At 35.4% G+C, this 19,244-nt stretch overlaps 1 protein-coding gene across 2 annotated transcripts in view; it reads left to right on the top strand.

The window, feature by feature from the left end:
• The window catches only part of ZSWIM2 (zinc finger SWIM-type containing 2), a 36,635-nt gene extending 17,623 nt beyond the window's left edge, over positions 1–19,012 (top strand). For both annotated transcript variants that reach the window (XM_042994877.1, XM_007083866.3), the window contains 5 exons: positions 6,009–6,260; positions 9,738–9,822; positions 10,518–10,630; positions 17,030–17,183; positions 18,111–19,012. In XM_042994877.1, the coding sequence (XP_042850811.1) occupies positions 6,009–6,260; positions 9,738–9,822; positions 10,518–10,630; positions 17,030–17,183; positions 18,111–18,917 (1,411 nt within the window). In that variant the 3' untranslated portion in view covers positions 18,918–19,012. The remainder of the gene's footprint in view (positions 1–6,008; positions 6,261–9,737; positions 9,823–10,517; positions 10,631–17,029; positions 17,184–18,110) is intronic.
• Positions 19,013–19,244: the final 232 nt, after the last annotated feature.

Here is a 19,244-nt window from a genome sequence, read left to right as displayed (position 1 = left end):
TCATTGTCAGTTTATTCCTTTATGCCTGTTAATAGGTCCTTTCTGGCTTTAGGTACTTCCATGTTGAGTGCATAAATATTTACAGTTGTTATATCCTTTTGTTGGATTGTTCCCTTTATCATTATTAGTGTCCTTCCTTTTCTCTTGTCACAGTCTTTGTTTTCAAGTCTATTTTGTCCAGTATAAGCATTGCTACTTCAGCTTTCTTTTCACTTTCATTTGCATGGTAAGTGGTTTTCTAGCTCTTCATTTTCAATCTGCATATGTCTTTAGGTCTGAAGTGAGTCTCTTGAAGGTGACATATAGATGAGTCTTTTTTTTTTTTGAAAAATATTTGCTAACATTTATTTTGTAGGAGATAAAAATGGGTCCCAGAAAGGCTAAATGAATAGACCACAATCATACAGGTTGTTAATAAAAGAACTATAACACATAACTCTCTCATAATAACGTAATTAAAAATTCTTCAAAAAACCCATTAGCTGTATCTGAGAAAAAGAATAAAGCTAATTTTTCTTTTTTTTTTAATATGAAATTTATTGTCAAATTGGTTTCCATATAACACCCAGTGCTCATCCCAACGGGTGCCCTCCTCAATGCCCATCACCCACTTTCCCCTCCCTCTCACCCTGCCCCTCCCCCCATCAACCCTCAGTTTGTTCTCAGTTTTTAAGAGTCTCTTATAGTTTGCCTCCTTCCCTCTCTGTAACTTTTTTTCCCCCTTCCCCTCCCCGATGGTCTTCCGTTAAGTTTCATAGGATCCACATAAGAGTGAAAACATATGGTATCTGTCTTTCTCTGTATGACTTATTTCACTTAGCATAACACTCTCCAGTTCCATCCATGTTGCTACAAAAGGCCATATTTCATTCTTTCTCACTGCCAAGTAGTATTCCATTGTATATATAAACCACAACTTCTTTATCCATTCATCATTTGATGGACATTTAGGCCCTTTCCATAATTTGGCTATTGTTGAAAGTGCTGCTATAAACATTGGGGTACGAGTGCCCCTATGCATCAGCACTCCTGTATCCCTTGGGTAAAATCCTACCAGTACTATTGCTGGGTCATAGGGTAGATCTATTTTTAATTTTGTGAGGAACCTCTACACTGTTTTCCAGAGTTTGCATTCCCACCAACAGTGCAAGAGGGTTTCCGTTTCTCCACATCCTCGCCAGCATCTATAGTCTCCTGATTTGTTCATTTTGGCCACTCTGACTGGTGTGAGGTGATTTCTCAGTGTGGTTTTGATTTGTATTTCCCTGATGAGGAGTGATGTTGAGCATCTTTTCATGTGCCTGTTGGCCATCTGGATGTCTTCTTTAGAGAAGTGTCTATTCATGTCTTCTGCCTATTTCTTCACTGGATTATTTGTTTTTCAGGTGTGGAGTTTGGTGAGTACTTTGTACCTTTTGGATACTAGCCTTTTGTCCGATACGTCATTTGCAAATATCTTTTCCCATTCTGTTGGTTCCCTTTTAGTTTTGTTGATTGTTTCCTTTGCAGTGCAGAATCTTTTTATCTTCATGAGGTCCCAATAGTTCATTTTTGCTTTAATTCCCTTGCCTTTGGAGATGTGTCAAGTAAGAAATTGCTGCAGCTGAGGTCAGAGAGGTTTTTTCCTGCTTTCTCCTCTAGGGTTTTGATGGTTTCCTGTCACATTCAGGTCCTTCATCCATTTTGAGTTTGTTTTGTGTTTGGTGTAAGAAAGTGGTCTAGTTTCATTCTTCTGCATGTTGCTGTCCAGTTCTCCCAGCACCATTTGTTAAAGAGACTGTCTTTTTTCCGTTGGATATTCTTTCCTGCTTTGTCAAAGATTAGTTGGCCATACTTTTGTGGGTCCAATTCTGGAGTCTCTATTCTATTCCATTGATCTATGTGTCTGTTTTTGTGCCAGTACCATGCTGTCTTGATGATTACAGCTTTGTAGTAAAGGCTAAAGTCTGGGATTGTGATACCTCCCGCTTTGGTCTTCTTCAATATTACTTTGGCTATTTGGAGTCTTTTGTGGTTCCATACAAATTTTAGGATTGCTTGTTCTAGCTTCACAAAAAAAGAGAACTACAGGCCAATATCCCTGATGAATATGGATGCAAAAATTCTCAACAAGATACTAGCAAATCGAATTCAACAGCATATAAAAAGAATTATTCACCATGATCAAGTGGGATTCATTCCTGGGATGCAGGGCTGGTTCAACATTTGCAAATCAATCAACGTGATACATCACATTAATAAAAGAAAAGATAAGAACCATATGATCCTGTCAATCAATGCAGAAAAGGCCTTTGACAAAATTCAGCAATGTTTCTTAATAAAAACCCTCAAGAAAGTCGGGATAGAAGGAACATACTTAAAGATCATAAAAGCCATTTATGAAAAGCCCACAGCTAACATCATCCTCAATGAGGAAAAACTGAGAGCTTTTTCCCTGAGATCAGGAAACGACAGGGATGTCCACTCTCACCGCTGTTGTTTAACATAGTGTTGGAAGTTCTAGCATCAGCAATCAGACAACAAAAGGAAATCAAAGGCATCAAAATTGGCAAAGATGAAGTCAAGCTTTCACTTTTTGCAGATGACAAGATATTATACATGGAAAACCCGATAGACTCCAGTCTGCTAGCAGTTCTAGTCTGCTAGAACTGATACATGAATTCAGCAAAGTCACAGGATATAAAATTAATGTACCAAAATCAGTTGCATTCTTATAAACTAATAATGAAGCAACAGAAAGACATAAAGAAACTGATCCCATTCACAATTGCACCAAGAAGCATAAAATACCTAGGAATAAACCTAACCAAAGATGTAAAAGATCTGTATTCTGAAAACTATAGAGAGCTTATGAAAGAAATTGAGGAAGATACAGAGAAATGGAGAAACAGTCCATGCTCATGGATTGGAAGAATAAATACTGTTAAAATGTCAATACTACCCAAAGCAGTCTACACATTCAATACAATCCCAATCAAAATTGCACCAGCATTCTTCTCAAAGCGAGATGAGTCTTATATATATATATATATATATATATATATATATATATATATATATATATATTTACTCACCCTGTGTCCTTTGATTGGAACATTTAATTCATTTATATTTAAAAGTATTTATTGGTATATATGTACTAATTGCCATTTTGTTACTTGTTTTATGGTTGTTTTTGTAGTTCTCTGTTCCTTTCTTCTTTCTTGCTCTCTTCTCTTGTGGTTTGATGGCTTCCTTTTGTGTTGTGCTTGGATTCCTTTCTCTTTATTTTTTCTATATCAATTATAAGGTTGTTTTTATATGGTTGTCATTTTTATGTGTGGTTGCCATTGGGTTCATATATAACATCCTATGAATATAATAGTCTATATACGTTAATGTTGCTTTAATTTGAACCCATCTAAAGCACTAGGCTTGTAGTTGGGCAGCATTAGTAGTCACACCAGATGCCTGCCCTCAGCCTGTCTGTTGGAGCTGCAGTCATGCTGAAGTGCAGAGTGCTCTCCTGTGTTGTCACCTGAGAGGGCTTCATTGGTAAATGAAGCCAGATGTCAGACTAGATGCCTACCTCCAGTCCATCTGTGTTGGGGCTGTTGTCACACCTGTCTGCAGGGTACTCTCTCTGCCTTGTCTCCTGAGAGGCTTTCATGGGTGGATGGGTCCAGAAGTCAGACCCCATGCCTGCCCCCATTCTGTGTGCCCATGCTACAGTTGCACTGATTGACAGGGCAGTCTCTGAGCTTCCAACTGTAAGATTTGGCTTCTGGGACTGTGGGTGCACTGGTGTGTGTAGTTACCTTCTCCTCTCCCGAGAGCAGGAGTCGCTTTAGAGTGGTGCTGGTCCTTGCCAGGGCTGCCTACGGAGCATGTTAGGGCAAGAGCTGCTATGGGGGGACACCTACTGAGTGGGGCAAGTTGGTTGTCATGGATCCACATGATAATATGAGGGCCAGAAGCACTGCAATAGCAAGATAGGTGGAAAGTGTTTAGCTGATTGCTGCAAACATCCAGGTATCTAGCCTATGGGGCTGGGAAGAGGATAGAAATGGCACCCACCGGCTCTTTTGTTCTTGAAGTCTCTTAATGATCCTTGCCCTTCTAGGGCATGTTCTGAAATTAGTAAATAATCTCCTTCATGTGTACCCCCTGGTGCTTTTCAAACTGCTGCTTTTATTACTATATCTGGGCTGGGTTATTTGTTATGCTGGCTCTTTAACGGCAGGGACCCAGTTTCCTATCACCCTCTGGCTCTCCTGGAGCTAGGCCCTGCTGGCAGTGTTAAGCCCCATTGGTTTTCAAAGCCAAATGTTATGGGGACTTGTCTTCCCAGTGCAGGTTCCCTGTGCCTGAGGTGCCTGGTGTGGGGTCTGATTCTCTCACTTCTCCATGCTTGTGTTGCCCTTCCCATTGTGGTTAACCTCCACACGGGTTTAGTTCTTGACCACGTCTCTGCTCCCCCTACACTTTTGAATGTTGCATTCTCTCTACGATGAACTGTGAAAAATATGTTCTGCCAGTCTTTGGTTGTTTCTGAGTTAATTGCACTGATGTAGCTGTTATCTCAGTGTGTCCATAGGACAACGTGACCTCAGGATTCTCCTACTTTGCCATCTTCCCAGCGTTCTACGTGTTTTTTTCCTTTGGTGATTTAAAGGTTATGAAAAAATTCTAATTTAATATGTGTGTAATTTCTTGTTAGGAGACATGTTGATAGAAAAACAATAAAAAGCTTTACCTATTGCTTAATTTATATTTAAATGGCCTTCTTTTGTTTCCTAACATATATGTTGTAACGGGTCCTGTTCTTATTCTAAATATTTCTAGGCTACAATATAAAGGGTGAAAATTAAAATCTAACTCCACTTTATTCCCTTCTCCCTTCTCCACTTTAAGCTATTAAGGTAGGATAATTTTCACATTTTTGTTTTATACCCATTGGCTCAGAGAAGTTACAAAGAATTTTCTGAGTAAAGATAGTACTTTAATATTCTAAAAATTCCTTTCAGTTTCAAATTCTATCTTTCAACCTAAGTAATTCAAATTTTTACCTATACACAAACATTTATTGAGAGTGTCATATTCATACTATTCTTCAAGGCACTGTAAAGTTGGACTTGGATATTTGGGCAACCATTTGCTATTGAATTTTTCATTTTCTTACTCCTGATTATTTGCCAAAATTTTCATCCATGTAGTTTTTCATATAGCAGCTTCTTTTTTTTATTTTTTTTCATGTTTATTTATTATTGAGAGAGACAGAGACAGAATGCGAGTGGGTTGGGGCAGAGAGAGAGGGAAGCACAGAATCTGAAGCAGGCTCCAGTCTCTGAGCTGTCAGCACAGAGCCTGACACGGGGCTCAAACTCACAGGCTGTGAGATCATGACCTGAGCCGAAGGCGGACACTCAACCGACTGAGCCACCCAGGCACCCCTCATATGGCAGCTTCTATTGCATATTTTTAAATTATTAACTGTTTCCCAAAATATTATTTCTCTCAGTAGATATTTTTCGGGTACTATCAAATATTGTGATTTCTAGAATGAGGTGATAGCCCTGCTCTCAGTGATGTCTTTCATTTAAAAATAATTACTATTGTTATAATTTTCTTTTTGGTCAAGATTATATTTATCCTGACTTTAAAAATGAAAAATACTGGAGTGCCTGAGTGGCTCTCTTAATCTCAGGGTTGTGGGTTTGAGCCCTAGGTTGGGTGTAGAGATTACTCAAAAATAAAATCTTAAAAAAAAAGAAAATGATGCAAAATTGTTTGCCACCATTTCATTGGAATGGGGGAGAATTTGTTAGGAATTCTGATGTATAGATTAAAGATGATAGATTAGGTAGGTGAGTTAGATAGTGTTTATGTGTATAATCAAGCCATATCTGGAAAATTGGTTCAGAATCTGTTTTTATAGGAAACAAAGATGGTAGCACAGAAAGTTTTATTTATATAAATACATATAACTTTGATGGATACAAATGGTAAACTCATTTTATTTCTAACAGGTTTGGCTGTGGCAATAGCCTCCATATAAAATGCATGAAGATCCTAGCTAATTATCAGGATATGATATCAAATGCTTCCATGTTGAAATGTCCTCTATGTAGGAAAGAGTTTGCACCAATAAAACTTATTTTAGAGGAATTCAGAAACTCTAGCAAACTTGTAACTGCAGCTGAAAAAGAGCGACTGGACAAACACCTTGGAATTCCCTGTAATAACTGTAAACAATTTCCAATTGAGGGGAGATGTTATAAGTAAGTGTCATCAGTAAAATGATAAACATGTTTTCTAACTCTTTTTAACATTAGAAAACTTGAAGCATTAGAGTACTAGTCATTTAGGCTGGGTTCTTCCTTCTGTATGTAGTATGTTTGAGTAAGTGATGGTTGCTTATTTAGGATTTCCAGACTGGTGATCTATGTCAGCCTAGTACCTCAAACACTCATTGTTTTATTCCTTCACTTACAGAAAGGTATTGGCTTTGCACTCCAGTCTAGATTGAGAGTCTGAAGTAGCATTCTGTCCTGGAAGCTCTAGACACAGGCTTGTTGCTTTGGCCTAAATGAGTTTCCAAATTCAGAACCCTCCACTTCTAGACCTCTCAGCTTCTGTAACTTTCTTTGAACCATCATTGATATTGCCAAAAACTTCTATAATTGAGCTAGAGGGATATTGACTAGATTGACTGAATATTTAATTGAGTTTCCTGAACTCCAAATTTCAACAAGTACATGTGTTTTTTGTTTCAATCCTGTGCTTCAATGGCAATAAGATAATTATTAGAGAAAACAGTTTTTGTTACTTTTGTACTTAATCCCCAAACTTTCCCGCAATTGCCACACTAAAACATCAATTAATTGCTATGCTTAGGAATTGTGTTTTAATTAAAATTTTAGCTTAACTCTATGTGAAGAAAATATTTTTTCCAGTCTTCCTAGGAATACATTATGATGAGCCCAATTCATACATTTTTTTAGAACCCTCTCATAAAATCATAAAACTGTTTTTAATTACTCCTGTCAGCAAATGGTAACTTTTCTGGTTTATAGTGTTTTAGTTCTTTGTTTTCCTTATGTGTCACATAGAAGAAAATCAACTGGAACACTGTAAGTAAGAGTCTTTACTGGAAAATGACTGGCCTGAGAAGACTCCAAAGGAACATTTTAACTTGAGAAAGAAGGTCAGAATTTTTGTGGAGGTTTAGCAGGTATTCAGCTAGCATCAGGAATGTTAGTTAAATAGGTTCCAGAAAAAGGAAGGACTTGACCTTCGGTATTAGCAACCGTTGTTTTCAAGAGGTACGGGTCCAAACAGTAAGAAGCTAAGATAACATGTGAAAGAGGGGGGTTGGGAGGAACAGCTGTGAGAGATGAGGACATGAAGCAGACATGGTGTAAAATTCTCAGTCCTCATTGTTGCCTGTTCCTCAGATTATTAGAGTGTTAGTAGATAATTTCAAATCTTTCTTTTAAGTATTTTGTTAATGGTAGTGCACTCTTTTCCTCTGAGTTTTCTGACTGCTCTTTCTGTCTTTGTGGATGATTCTTCACACTACCCCTTGTACAGGAGGAAAAAATTTTCTATACCTTTCTAGGTTCTTTCATCTGGTCTATTAATTAAACTGACGTAAGACAGATTAATAGCAGAAAAAGCAAATTTAAATTTGTTCATGCAGGAGCCTCACACTGACATGAAAGTTTCAAAGACAAGCAGTTAAGGCTTAGAAGCCATCCTGGGCTAAGGAGAAAGGGGTTCGTGTCTTCAAAGGGAAAGAGGACAATTTATGGGAAGTTGGGAAAAACAAATGTCAAGCCATGGTGAGACAATAGGACACAGAGAGGAATTTGAACAAAGAGGTCCTGCTGAGCTCCCTCCAGTTTACCATACCTAGTGCATACTCTTTGTAGTTATCTCTAGTGATAGCTCTCTTCCTGGACTGGGCCTCTATCTAAATTCCTTTAGGTAGTTGAGGGGGAGATAAAAAGCTCTTCCTGACTCTTTTTGGGCCTTGATTGACTTGAGCTCAAAGTAATCCACATGCCAAAGTGGCACATTCTGGGGAGACTTGTTCCAAATACGGGCATTCTCCACTGTTTTGCTCCCTGTTTACTGCCCTACATTCGGATAATAATTTCTCCACTCTAGGTTTGGCTTACAATTACTTACCTCTATATCAGTCCTCTCTTACAAATTAAAGAATTTATTTCAATATTTGTGACTTCACCTTCATTTCATTCCCGCAGATACTGACATTTTAGTCATTAGCCTGAAAAACTATTCCCAGTAGTTTTAGTAATGTATTGAGTAGGAGACAAACTAGAAAGATTTTCAGTTCCTTCTTCATTAGAGTTTCACAACAGAGCTACTTATCTTTTAAGAAGTTAATTCTAAATACATATATATGTGTGTGTGTGTGTGTGTGTGTATGTGTATATATATATATGTATATATATGTATATATATATACATATGTATATATGTATACATATGTATATGTATACACACACACACATATATATATGTTGAAATATAGAGATACTTAATTTTTTCTTGCCTAACAAAATTTGGTGTATCAAATAAAATGCTCCATTGCTATGATTGGTTAATGTTAAAATAATAACAATAATAAATTAGTGCATGCACTTCTAAATGTTTAAAGGACATATTTTCCCAGATTTCTCATGGAAATAGTTTTCTAAAACTTTAATAACTTGCATAAGAAAATAAGTTTGTTTGATTACGGCCCAAAATATTATTTGTTTGGTAAATATTGCTGCAAGTAAATTAAAATTATGTACTTATTGCAAAATTTTTTATAAATGATGTAAGTTTGAGATTAAAGCTTTTGTGGAAAGTGAAGTTTCTGTTTATTTAATAACTTTTTACACATATAACTTTTTACATATTGTGAGAAAAAAAGGGAATATAATTTTTATTTTTAAGAAGTATTCTGCTAAGCACAACTCTCGCATTCTTGAAACAATTGGAAAACACTGGCTAATCAAATGATAGAATATCTAATAGGCTATAAATCCTATAGGAATTTAGATAAAGAAAGAAATGAAAATTAAGGTACTGTGGAAAGAAATCATGGAAGGATTGTGTGGTAGACAAAATAATGCCTTCCCAAATATGTCCACATTCTTATGCCCAGAACTTACCTAACATAGGGGAATTAAGGTTGCAGATGTAATTAAGATTGCTAAACACCTGACCTTGAAGTAAGAAGATTATTCTTGATTGCCTGGGCCCAATGTAATCACAAGTGTTCTTAAAAGTGGAAAGGGAGGCAAAAAAAGAGTCAGAGGGAGATGTGACTTTGGAAGAAAAGCCCAGAGAGACAAAGCATTGCTTGCTTTGAAGATAAAGGAAAGGACAACAAGCTAAGCCAAGGAAGGTAGACAGCTTCTAGAAAATGGAAAGACCAAGGAAAGGGGTCCCCTTTAGAACCTCCAGAAACAAATGCAACCCTGTTGACCCTTTGATTTTGGTCCCTTGAGACCTATGTCAGCCTTCTATCCTACAAAACTATAAGATAATTAAGTTGTGTTGTTAAGCTGCTAACTTTGCTGTAATTTGTTACAGTAGTGGTAGGAAGATAATAACAGGTGAGAAAAGATGGGACTTGTCCTATCTGGCTAGTTCCCAGGAAATTTTAGCTGGAATTTTTCACCAAAACCATCAAAATAATTGGTTTTTTTCTTGTATGTCTTAATATTTTGCCTTTTTAGGTGTACCAAATGCATAGAATATCACTTATGCCAGGAATGTTTTGATAGTTGCTGCCATCTTTCTCATCCCTTTACATTTCGTGAGGTACAGTTTCCATCTTGAATTATATGGTGTTTGTATTTATCCTGTTGTAAATCTAAATAAAGTAAATCTAAGAATAATAATACATAACACTTTGGAATAGAGATGATTGTTTTTTAATAAAAACCTAAGACTATATTTTTAGGAGAATTCTTTTTCATAGAGATGTACAGTGCAACTAACTCTCACATTGGTAGTTTATAAAATCTAACAATAACAAACATCTGATGACATTACACATAAATCTTAAGTATAGGAATTACAGCCACTAAACTTGAAAATTCATTTTAAAAAAAGCTCAGCATTTCTAATTGGCATAACTTATTGACAACAACTTATGGTTTTAAATTTTCTTATATCAACAATAATGAAATTTTATTTCAATCCTTTATACTGTATACTTAGAAGTAAATGCCTCCTGATGTTGAATAATAATCCTACCTTCTACCTATTAGACAAGATAAAACATCCACAAAAAAATTACCGTTATTCATTAATATTCTTACCTTAAAAAGTAATGTTATTATAGTAGCTGTACAATAGTATATTAGACTCACTAATAATTTATAAATTTTTAATGTTAAAAATTTTTAAATGAATATTATTCACATTATGTTGTTAATATGTGGCTGATTTTAATCCACAAAATTAAAAATTTCCATGATTTGCAAAGTAACATTTATTTTTACCTATTACAGAAGAGAAATCAAAGATGGAGATCACTAGAAAAGAGATCAGATGAAACTGTAAAATATGTAGATATTAAAAATGAGACAGAAGAAAAGATGCCACATTTTCAAGGAAAGCAAGGGTAAGATTCTCAGTGAAGCTTACATTTCTTTTGTGACTTGGGACATTTAAATAATTTTTCAGTTTGAATAAGTTTTATTCATTCCTTTATTCAGTAAATATTAATTATATCCTAGTAACATTATTATGCAAGTAAAAAGGAAGGCTTTAGAGTCAGACTGCCTGAATCTAATCCTTGTACAACTATAAGTTGGCAGTGTGACTTTTGGGCTAGTTAACTACTTTGCTTCTCTTCCACATTTTTTTCATCTTTAAAATGTGGATGGGGTGCCTGGGTGGCTCAATCAGTTGAATGTCTGACTTCAACTCAGGTCATCATCTTGTGGCTCGTGAGTTCGAGTCCCACATTAGGCTCTGTGCTGACAACTCAGAGCCTACTAGCCTGCTTCAGATTCTGTGTCTCCCTCTCTCTCTGCTCCTGCTCTGCTCGTGCTCTGTCTCTCTCTCTCTGAAACATTAAAAAATAATAAATAAATAAGTAAATAAGTAAATAAGTAAATAAGTAAATAAATAAATAAATAAATAAATAAATAAATAAATAAAATGTGGATAATTATAAAACCAGCCTCATAGGAATTTTGTGAATATAAAATGGTTCAGACACACAGCAAATACTCAAATAATGTCTGTTATTATTAATACTACCAGAGATTCTACTAGGCATTAGGGATATAGTAGTTTCCTCAGTAAATAATTGATCATCTAAGTAAATGTAAAATTAAAAATGACATAAGTTATTAAAAAAATACAGGGGGATTTGATACTTGTTTTGAAGCGATTGATCTCTAGGGGAAGGAAGTCTTTTCTGCCTCACTCCCTCACTGTTTCTCCCTCATGGAGGAAGAATGCTGAGTGGATTGGTTGTATTTCACAACCTTGATTGAGCTGTTTATTAGTGGACAGGCCTTCAAATTTTTTGTCATATTCCTTATTAAAGAAAATTAAATATACTGTGTATTATTAACACATTAGCTATAAAAATATACAAAAGAAATAATTTTGAAAGGATATGGGATAAAATTAGTTTTTAAAAATAACTTCAGGGGCACCTGGGTGACTCAGTCAGTTAAGTGTCTGACTCGATTTCGGCTCAGGTCATGATCTCACAGTCATGAGATGGATCCCCATGCTGGGCTCTGCACTGAATGTGGGGCCTGCTTGAGATTCTCTCCCTTCCTTTTCCTCTGCACCTCCTCCACTTGCACTCTCTCTCTGAATGAATGAATGAATGAATGAATGAATGAATAAATAAATAAATAAGTCCCTTTATTAGTAATAATAATAATTTTAGTGAATTATCCAAATAAAAATTGTCCTTACTCTCATTAACACAAAAACACACATACATTTCTGTCCAATCCAGTGGATATTTACCCATGTCCTGTGGGTGCTTCAGACACTTTGTAGACCACAGCTCTTATGAAGCATAAAATAACTTGTGGGTATATAATAAGCCTATACTAAGGCTCTCCATCTCCATTTCCTCTGGCTCTGGCTAGGTTCCTAGGCTCTGGCTATTACACTTCAACCTATTTGGATAATAAATTGTATAACTAAATGTGTTGAAGATATTGTAGATAGAGACAAGAGAACATTAAGGTAGAGAAACATTCTAGGCAGAGAAAGTGGATTAAATAAAAGGAGAGAGTTTCAAGATAAGGAATACTCACCACATTAAATAATAAAAATACACAGGTATTTTTTTTTAGTTGACAATCACAGGTATTTTTTTTAGTTGACAATTAGATGATCTTGGTAAAAGCAGTTTCTGCAATATTATGGAAATATATCTGTAGAGTGATAAGAAACACAATAGAACATAGCATGCAACCCATGAATCAATGAGTAATTTTGACTTTCAAGTCTTATTATTTAAGAAATACATTTCTAAATTTTAATTCCAGTATAATTGACATACAGTGTTATATTAGTTTCAGGTACACAATAGAGTGATTCAACAATTCTGCATATAACTCAGTTCTCATCCTGATAACTATATTCAATCCTCTTCACATACTTCATGCATCCCCCACCCACCTCCCCTTTGGTAACCACCAATTTGTTCTCTATAGTTAAGAGTTTTTTGAGGTGCCAGGGTGCCTCAGTTAGTTTAGTGCCCAACTCTTGATTTTGGCTCAGGTCATTATCTCATGGTTCATAAGTTCAAGCCCCATGCTGGGGAAGCCTGCTTGGAACTCTCTCTCTCTCCCTGTCTCTCTGCCCTTCCCCTACTCTCATTCTGTCTCTCTCTTTCTCCCTCTCTCTCTCTCTCTCTCTCTCTGTCTCTCTCTCTCTCTCTCTCAAAATAAGTAAATACTTAAAAAAAAGAGAGTTTTTTGGCTTGTCTCTTTTTTTCTTTGTTTTGTTTCTTAAATTCCACATATGAGTGAAATCATATGGTATTTGTCTTTTTCTGACTGACTTATTTCACTTAACATTATACCCTCTACATCCCATGTTGTCATAAATGGCAAGATTTCATTCGTTTTTATGGCTGAGTAATATTCCAGTGTGTGTGTGTATACTTCTTTTTTGTCCATTCATCTATCTTCTTTGTCCACTCATCTATCAGTGGACATTTGGGTTGTTTCCATAATTTGGCTATTGTGTATAATGCTGCAATAAATATAGAGGCACATATATTCTCTCAAATTAGTGTTTTCATATTCTTTGGGTAATACCCAGTAGTGTGATTACTGGATCATAGAGTACTTCTATTTTTAATTTTTTGAGGAACCTCCATATTGTCTTCAATAATGGGGCCATACCAGTTTGCATTCCCACCAATAGTACAAGAGGGTTCCTTTTTTGTCCACATTCTCACCAACACATGTTGTTGCTTGTATTTTTTATTTTAACCATTCTGGAAGGTGTGAGGTGATATCTTATTGTGATTCCCTGATGATTAGTGATGTTGAGCATCTTTCCATGTGTCTGTTGACCATCTGTAAGTCTTCACTGAAGAAATGTCTGTTCACGTCCTCTGCCCACTTTTAATTAGATTATTTGATTCGTGTTGAGTTTTGTAAGTTCTTTATACATTTTAGATGCTAACCACTTGTCAGATAAGTCATTTGTAAATATCTTCTCCCATTCAGTAGGTTGGCTTTTAGTTTTGTTTGTTGTTTACTTTGCTGTGAAGAAGTTTTTTTTATTCTTATTTTGATGTAGTCCTAATAGGTTTTTTGTCTTTTTTTTTTTTTTTTTTTTTGCTTTTGCTTCTGTTTCCTCAAGAGACATAGCTAGAAAGATGTTCTTATGGCTGATATTTGAAGAGTTACTGCCTGTGCTCTCTTCTATGATTTTTATGGTTTCAGGTCTCACATTTAGGTCTGCAATCCATTTTGAGTTGATATTTGTATATGATGTAAGAGAATGGTCCAGTTTCATTCTTTTGCATATAACTGTGCAGCTGGTCCACAAACCATTTATTGAAGATACTTTTCTTCCATTGCATATTCTTGCCACCTTTGTTGACGATTAATTGGCCATATAATTGTGGGTTTATTTTTGGACTTTCTGTTCTGCTCCATTGATCTATATGTCTGTTTTTCTGCCAGTACCATACTGTTTTGATTACTACAGCTTTGTAATACAACTTGAAATCTGGAATTGTGATACCTCCAGCTTTGTTTTTCTTTTTCAAGATGTCTTTGACTATTCAGGGTCTTTTGTGATTCCATACAAATTTTAGGGTTGTTCTAGTTCTGTGAAAAATGCTGTTGGTAGTTTTTTTTTTTAAGTTTATTTATTTATTTTGAGAGAGAGAGAGAGAGAGCGCCTGCATGAAAGTGGGGGAAGGGCAGAAAGAGAGACAGAGGATCTGAAGCAGGCTCTGTGCTGACAGCAGAGAGCCCAGTGTGGGGCTCAAACCTACGAACCATGAGATCATGACCTTAGCTAAAGTCAGATGCTTAACTGACTGAGCCACCCAGGTGCCCCTGTTAGTATTTTTATAGAGATTGCATTAAAGCTGTAGATTGCTTTGGGTAGTATGGACATTTTAACAATATTTTTTTTCAATCCATGAGCATGGGATGTTTTCCCATTTGAGTGTTGGCACTGCACTTATTCCCACACATGTCTGTGTATCTAGACTGGGGGCTAGGGGAGGGAAATGGTGCCCACCAGCTATTTGGTTCTTGGAATTATCTCCCAAAGATTGCTTCCTCTCCAGCACATACTCTGAGATTTGCAAATACATCTCCTTCCTGTATATCCCAGCCATTTTTTAAACTTCTGTTTCTATGCTGATCTCAGTGGGGCTGTTTGCTTTGCTCTTTTAGGGTGGAGACTCAGTTTCTTATCCCTCTGGCTCTCCCAGAGCCAACCCTTTTGATTTTTAAGGTTCCAGTTGTTAAGCCCCACTGATTATAAGAACTCACAAAGTTAGGCCCCTCTAGTTTTCATAGCTAAATGTTATGGGGATTTGTCTTCCCAGTGCAGATTCCCCATGCCTGAAGTGCCTAGTTTGGGGTCTGGTCCTCCCCCCTTTCCACACTAATGGCATCTCTCCCCATTCTGGACAGTACCACAGGTCAGTTTGGCTCCCAACTGCATCTCCACCCTCCTTACCTTCTTTGATGTAGACTCTTCCCTACATTTAGCTGTGAACAGTCTGTTCTTCCAGTCTTCATGTCATTTTTTGGGTTATTTAACCTGATGTGAGTGTTATGTAGGTGTACAAATGGGACAAGGTGATCCTAAGATACTCCTACTCTGCCATCTTCCCCAGAAGTGTGGAAATACATTTTGTAAGGCTATAGTTGTCATACTGACTCCTCTGATGGATCTGGCAAAGTAAATTGAAAACCTTCTGGAAAAAAATTCACCATTCTAGATGCCATTAAGAACATTATTCATGGGGAGAGGTCATAATATTAACATTAACAAGAGTTTGGAAGAAGTTGATTCCAACCCTCATGGATGATTTTGAGGGGTTCACTATTTCAGTGGAGGAAGTAACTGCAGATATGGTGGAAATAGCAAAGGAAATAGAATTAGAAGTGGAGCCTGAATATGTGACTGAATTGCTGCAATCTCATGATAAAACTTAAATAGGTGAGGGGTTGCTTCCTATGGATGAGCAAAGAAAGTGGTTTCTTGAGAGAGAATCTATTCCTGGTGAAGATGCTGTAAAAATTGTTGGAATGACAACAAAGGATTTAGAATATTATATCAACTTAGTTAATAAAGCAGCTGTAGGGGTTTAAGAGTATTGATTAATTTTGAAATAAGTTCTTCTGTGGGTAAACTGCAATCAAGCAACATCACATGCTACAGAAAAATCATCCATGGAAGGAAGTGTCAGTTGATGAGGCAAACTTCATTGTTATCTTGCTTTAAAAAATTGTCTCAGCCATTCCAACCTTCAGCAACCAGCACCCTGATCAGTCAGCAGTCTTTAACATTGAGACAAGACCAGCAAAATATTATAATGCACTCACAGCTCAAATAACGTTAGCATTTTTAACAGTAAGGCATTTTTTTAGTTCAAGTACGTATATTGCTTTCTCAAACATAGTATTATCGCACACTTAATAGATTACAGTATAATGTAAACATAACTTTTATGTGTACTGAAAGCCAAAAAATTCATTTGGCTTGCTTTACTGTGATACTCACTTTATTGTGGTGGTCTGGAACCAAACCCACAATATCTCCAAGGTATGCCTGTATTTGAACTATGTTCTGAATGACTTTTGAATAATAGGATTGTGTCTAACCTTTAGCTAAGTTGTGTTTTTAAATGTTTATCTGTGTCATCAGTTGGTAATGGCATCAAATAGCAGTTAATTTACATTGATCTGAGTTATGTTGGTTCATACTTCTGGTACAAAAATGGGTTTGGTACTTTTAGAGTCACATTAACATAGTCTAACAACACTAAAGTAGTAAACACATCCCAAGGGAAAATGAGTTTCCTCCTAGATTCGTATCTACCAATTTATCATAGTAGCCTGAAATATTTAATGTGGCTTACTGTGCCCCTTACTTCCTACCAGATGGCAGAGTGAATTGGATTGTATTTTTCTAAACACAAGGTGTATGTGTTGGCTCAGACTGAAATAATTTGAGTATATGTTTCTTATTAAAATTTTGTTCTTGTTTCATATACATTAAAAAGTGCAAATCAAAAAATTTCAGGTTAGGGTTTTTATTTGAAATGACTAAATTAAATTTTGTTATTTATGAAGTTGATGTTGAAGTTGGATCTATCTTGTTCAGCATCAATATAGTAGATTTTTTAACTTTATAGTGTATGAGATTTATTACCTTCAGTTCAAGAAAATATTGGAATCGTTTACATTATTTATATGGAGGTAATTTACCTGTGCTATTGACTACTTCCTGATCTATAATCACATATAAACATATCTTTCTGCTCATTCTCATTCAGCCAAGTTTACACACCAAAACAAGTGGTAAAGTCACTGCCTCTCTTACTGATTACAAAAACTAGTAAGCTGCTTGCTCCAGGCTACCAGTGTCGACTTTGTTTGAAGGCATTTTGTCTTGGTCAACATACAAGATTGCTACCATGTGCTCACAAGGTAGAAGTCACATCATTTTAGTTTGTCTTTCCTTGTAGGGCCAGTGTTTATAAATGAATTGACAGTTTAAGTTTCTCCTGTCACTTTTTAGTTATATCATGTGCAGAGATGTTCATATTGAACAGCGTATGGTAGAAGAGCCGTAGCAGAGACCATTGAGAAGGCAGCTCTGTCCCCTGTGGATGGATTTTTGTTGATTAGGACTCATTTCTGTCTATGCTATCCAGAAAAGATAAATGGCTCTTCAAGTTAGATTATTTTATCTTACTTCAGTTACTTGCAGAAAGAAAAAGCTTATAGAATATTAACTTAACGTGTTTTGTGATTCTTTGGATGAAACAGATGCTTAATTTGACATAGTTTTTATTTCAAATGAATTCACTAGAATTAAAGTCTAATGTTGTTTGATCATTATATTTGGTAACCAGGTTTTTTTCTGAAATAAAGTTACTGTAAATATTTATAGCTTTAGAGTCACCTTTATTTAAAATGTCTGATAGGTTGTTTTCTTCCCAAGAATGTGATTTATTTTTATATATTTTTATATCTTATATTTTACCATTTTATATCTTACCATTACCAGATCTATTTCCAAGTCTAGTTGGTTATGACTGTTTTTATTATTTAATACATGTCATTCATTAGAAAGCAACAGTGAAATTGATGACTTAAGTAGTAAGATTTCATGAGATTACAAAAAAAAATCCATAGAAGGATTTCCATTTTAGTGTTGAAAATAGACATCAGTCCATAACCAATTCAGTTTTACTCTTCAAAATATTTCCATAAAACTTGATAAATTAGTTATCTTCCATTTTTCTAGTTTTAATAATAACATAATAATGAAACCTGGAGAAATTTGCATAGATAATGTACATTATAAACAAGACAATTATATCTCTGATTAATTCGTAATTTTTTTTTTAGTTTCATAGGAAATGTATTGACAGTTGGTTATTATACAAGTGCAATTCATGCCCTATTGATGGACAAGTTATATATAACCCTTTAATCTGGAAAGATACAGCAGTAAATGGACACACACATCAGTCCATTTCAAACACAAACATCACTCATCTGTCAAAACAGGAAGAACCAGAACTTTTAATTCCTGGTACTGGATTAGTCTTAAAACAAAATAAACTTGAAATTTTACCTAGCATACCTCAACATGATTCTGAAAAGTTGAATACACCTGAAAGTCCAACAGATACCTATCAGAATATAACAATAGATGATCTATTCTCCATCAAGTTAGATGATTCAAACTCAAGAAGGTTAATCTATGAATATAAAATTAGCCAACATTTCCCCAAGTATCTTCAAGATTCACTCACTGAACACACTGGAAAAATGTCATCTCAAGCATTTCTTCCTTCCATTACTAACAAGAATATTATATGTCTCACGGCAATGGAAAGCCCATGTATCAGTGAAAAATGGCACACTAGTCAAAGCCAGAAGATGGCCAAGGACTGTAAACATATTAACCACAATCCAAAGAAGACTCTTGGTACTAGAATAAAAGACAAGAAGAGATCAAATACTTCACTACAAGAAGATTTAAATCTTATTGTCAGTTGGGGTACAAGTAAACTTAGTTTGTCTAAAAGATATAGTAATTATATGAGAAAAGTTAGACAAAAATGTAATCTGTCAAGAAGGCCTGTATCTCACCCTTTAAATACAAAAAGTACTGAGCTATCTTTAATATTGGAAGGAGTTCAGTTATGAAAATGCATGTTTTATTAACATCAGAAAATGTTTGAATATTGAATATAAAAATGTTTCATTTGTAGAACATAAACATCGTATATTCTTGACAAATGTGTATAGAATTCTTTGTTGTCATTTTGCCTATTTGTCTGAATGATTAGCTACACTTAAATGACCCCATTCCTTATAAGACTTAAATCATTAGGTGCTTTGATCAATATGTTCAGGATATTAATTATGAATAATTTTTAAAAATTTTATTTCATACTGATTAAAATAACTATTTTTACTTAAATTAAGGAAATAGATTTTCCTTGCATGGAGTCACTGTTTTTAAACATTGAA

The sequence above is a fragment of the Panthera tigris genome, chromosome C1 (genome assembly GCF_018350195.1).
Source record: "Panthera tigris isolate Pti1 chromosome C1, P.tigris_Pti1_mat1.1, whole genome shotgun sequence".
Lineage (NCBI taxonomy): Eukaryota > Metazoa > Chordata > Mammalia > Carnivora > Felidae > Panthera > Panthera tigris.
The sequence above is the reverse complement of the archived record's forward strand: the minus strand, read 5'-3'. Positions and strand labels throughout refer to the sequence as shown.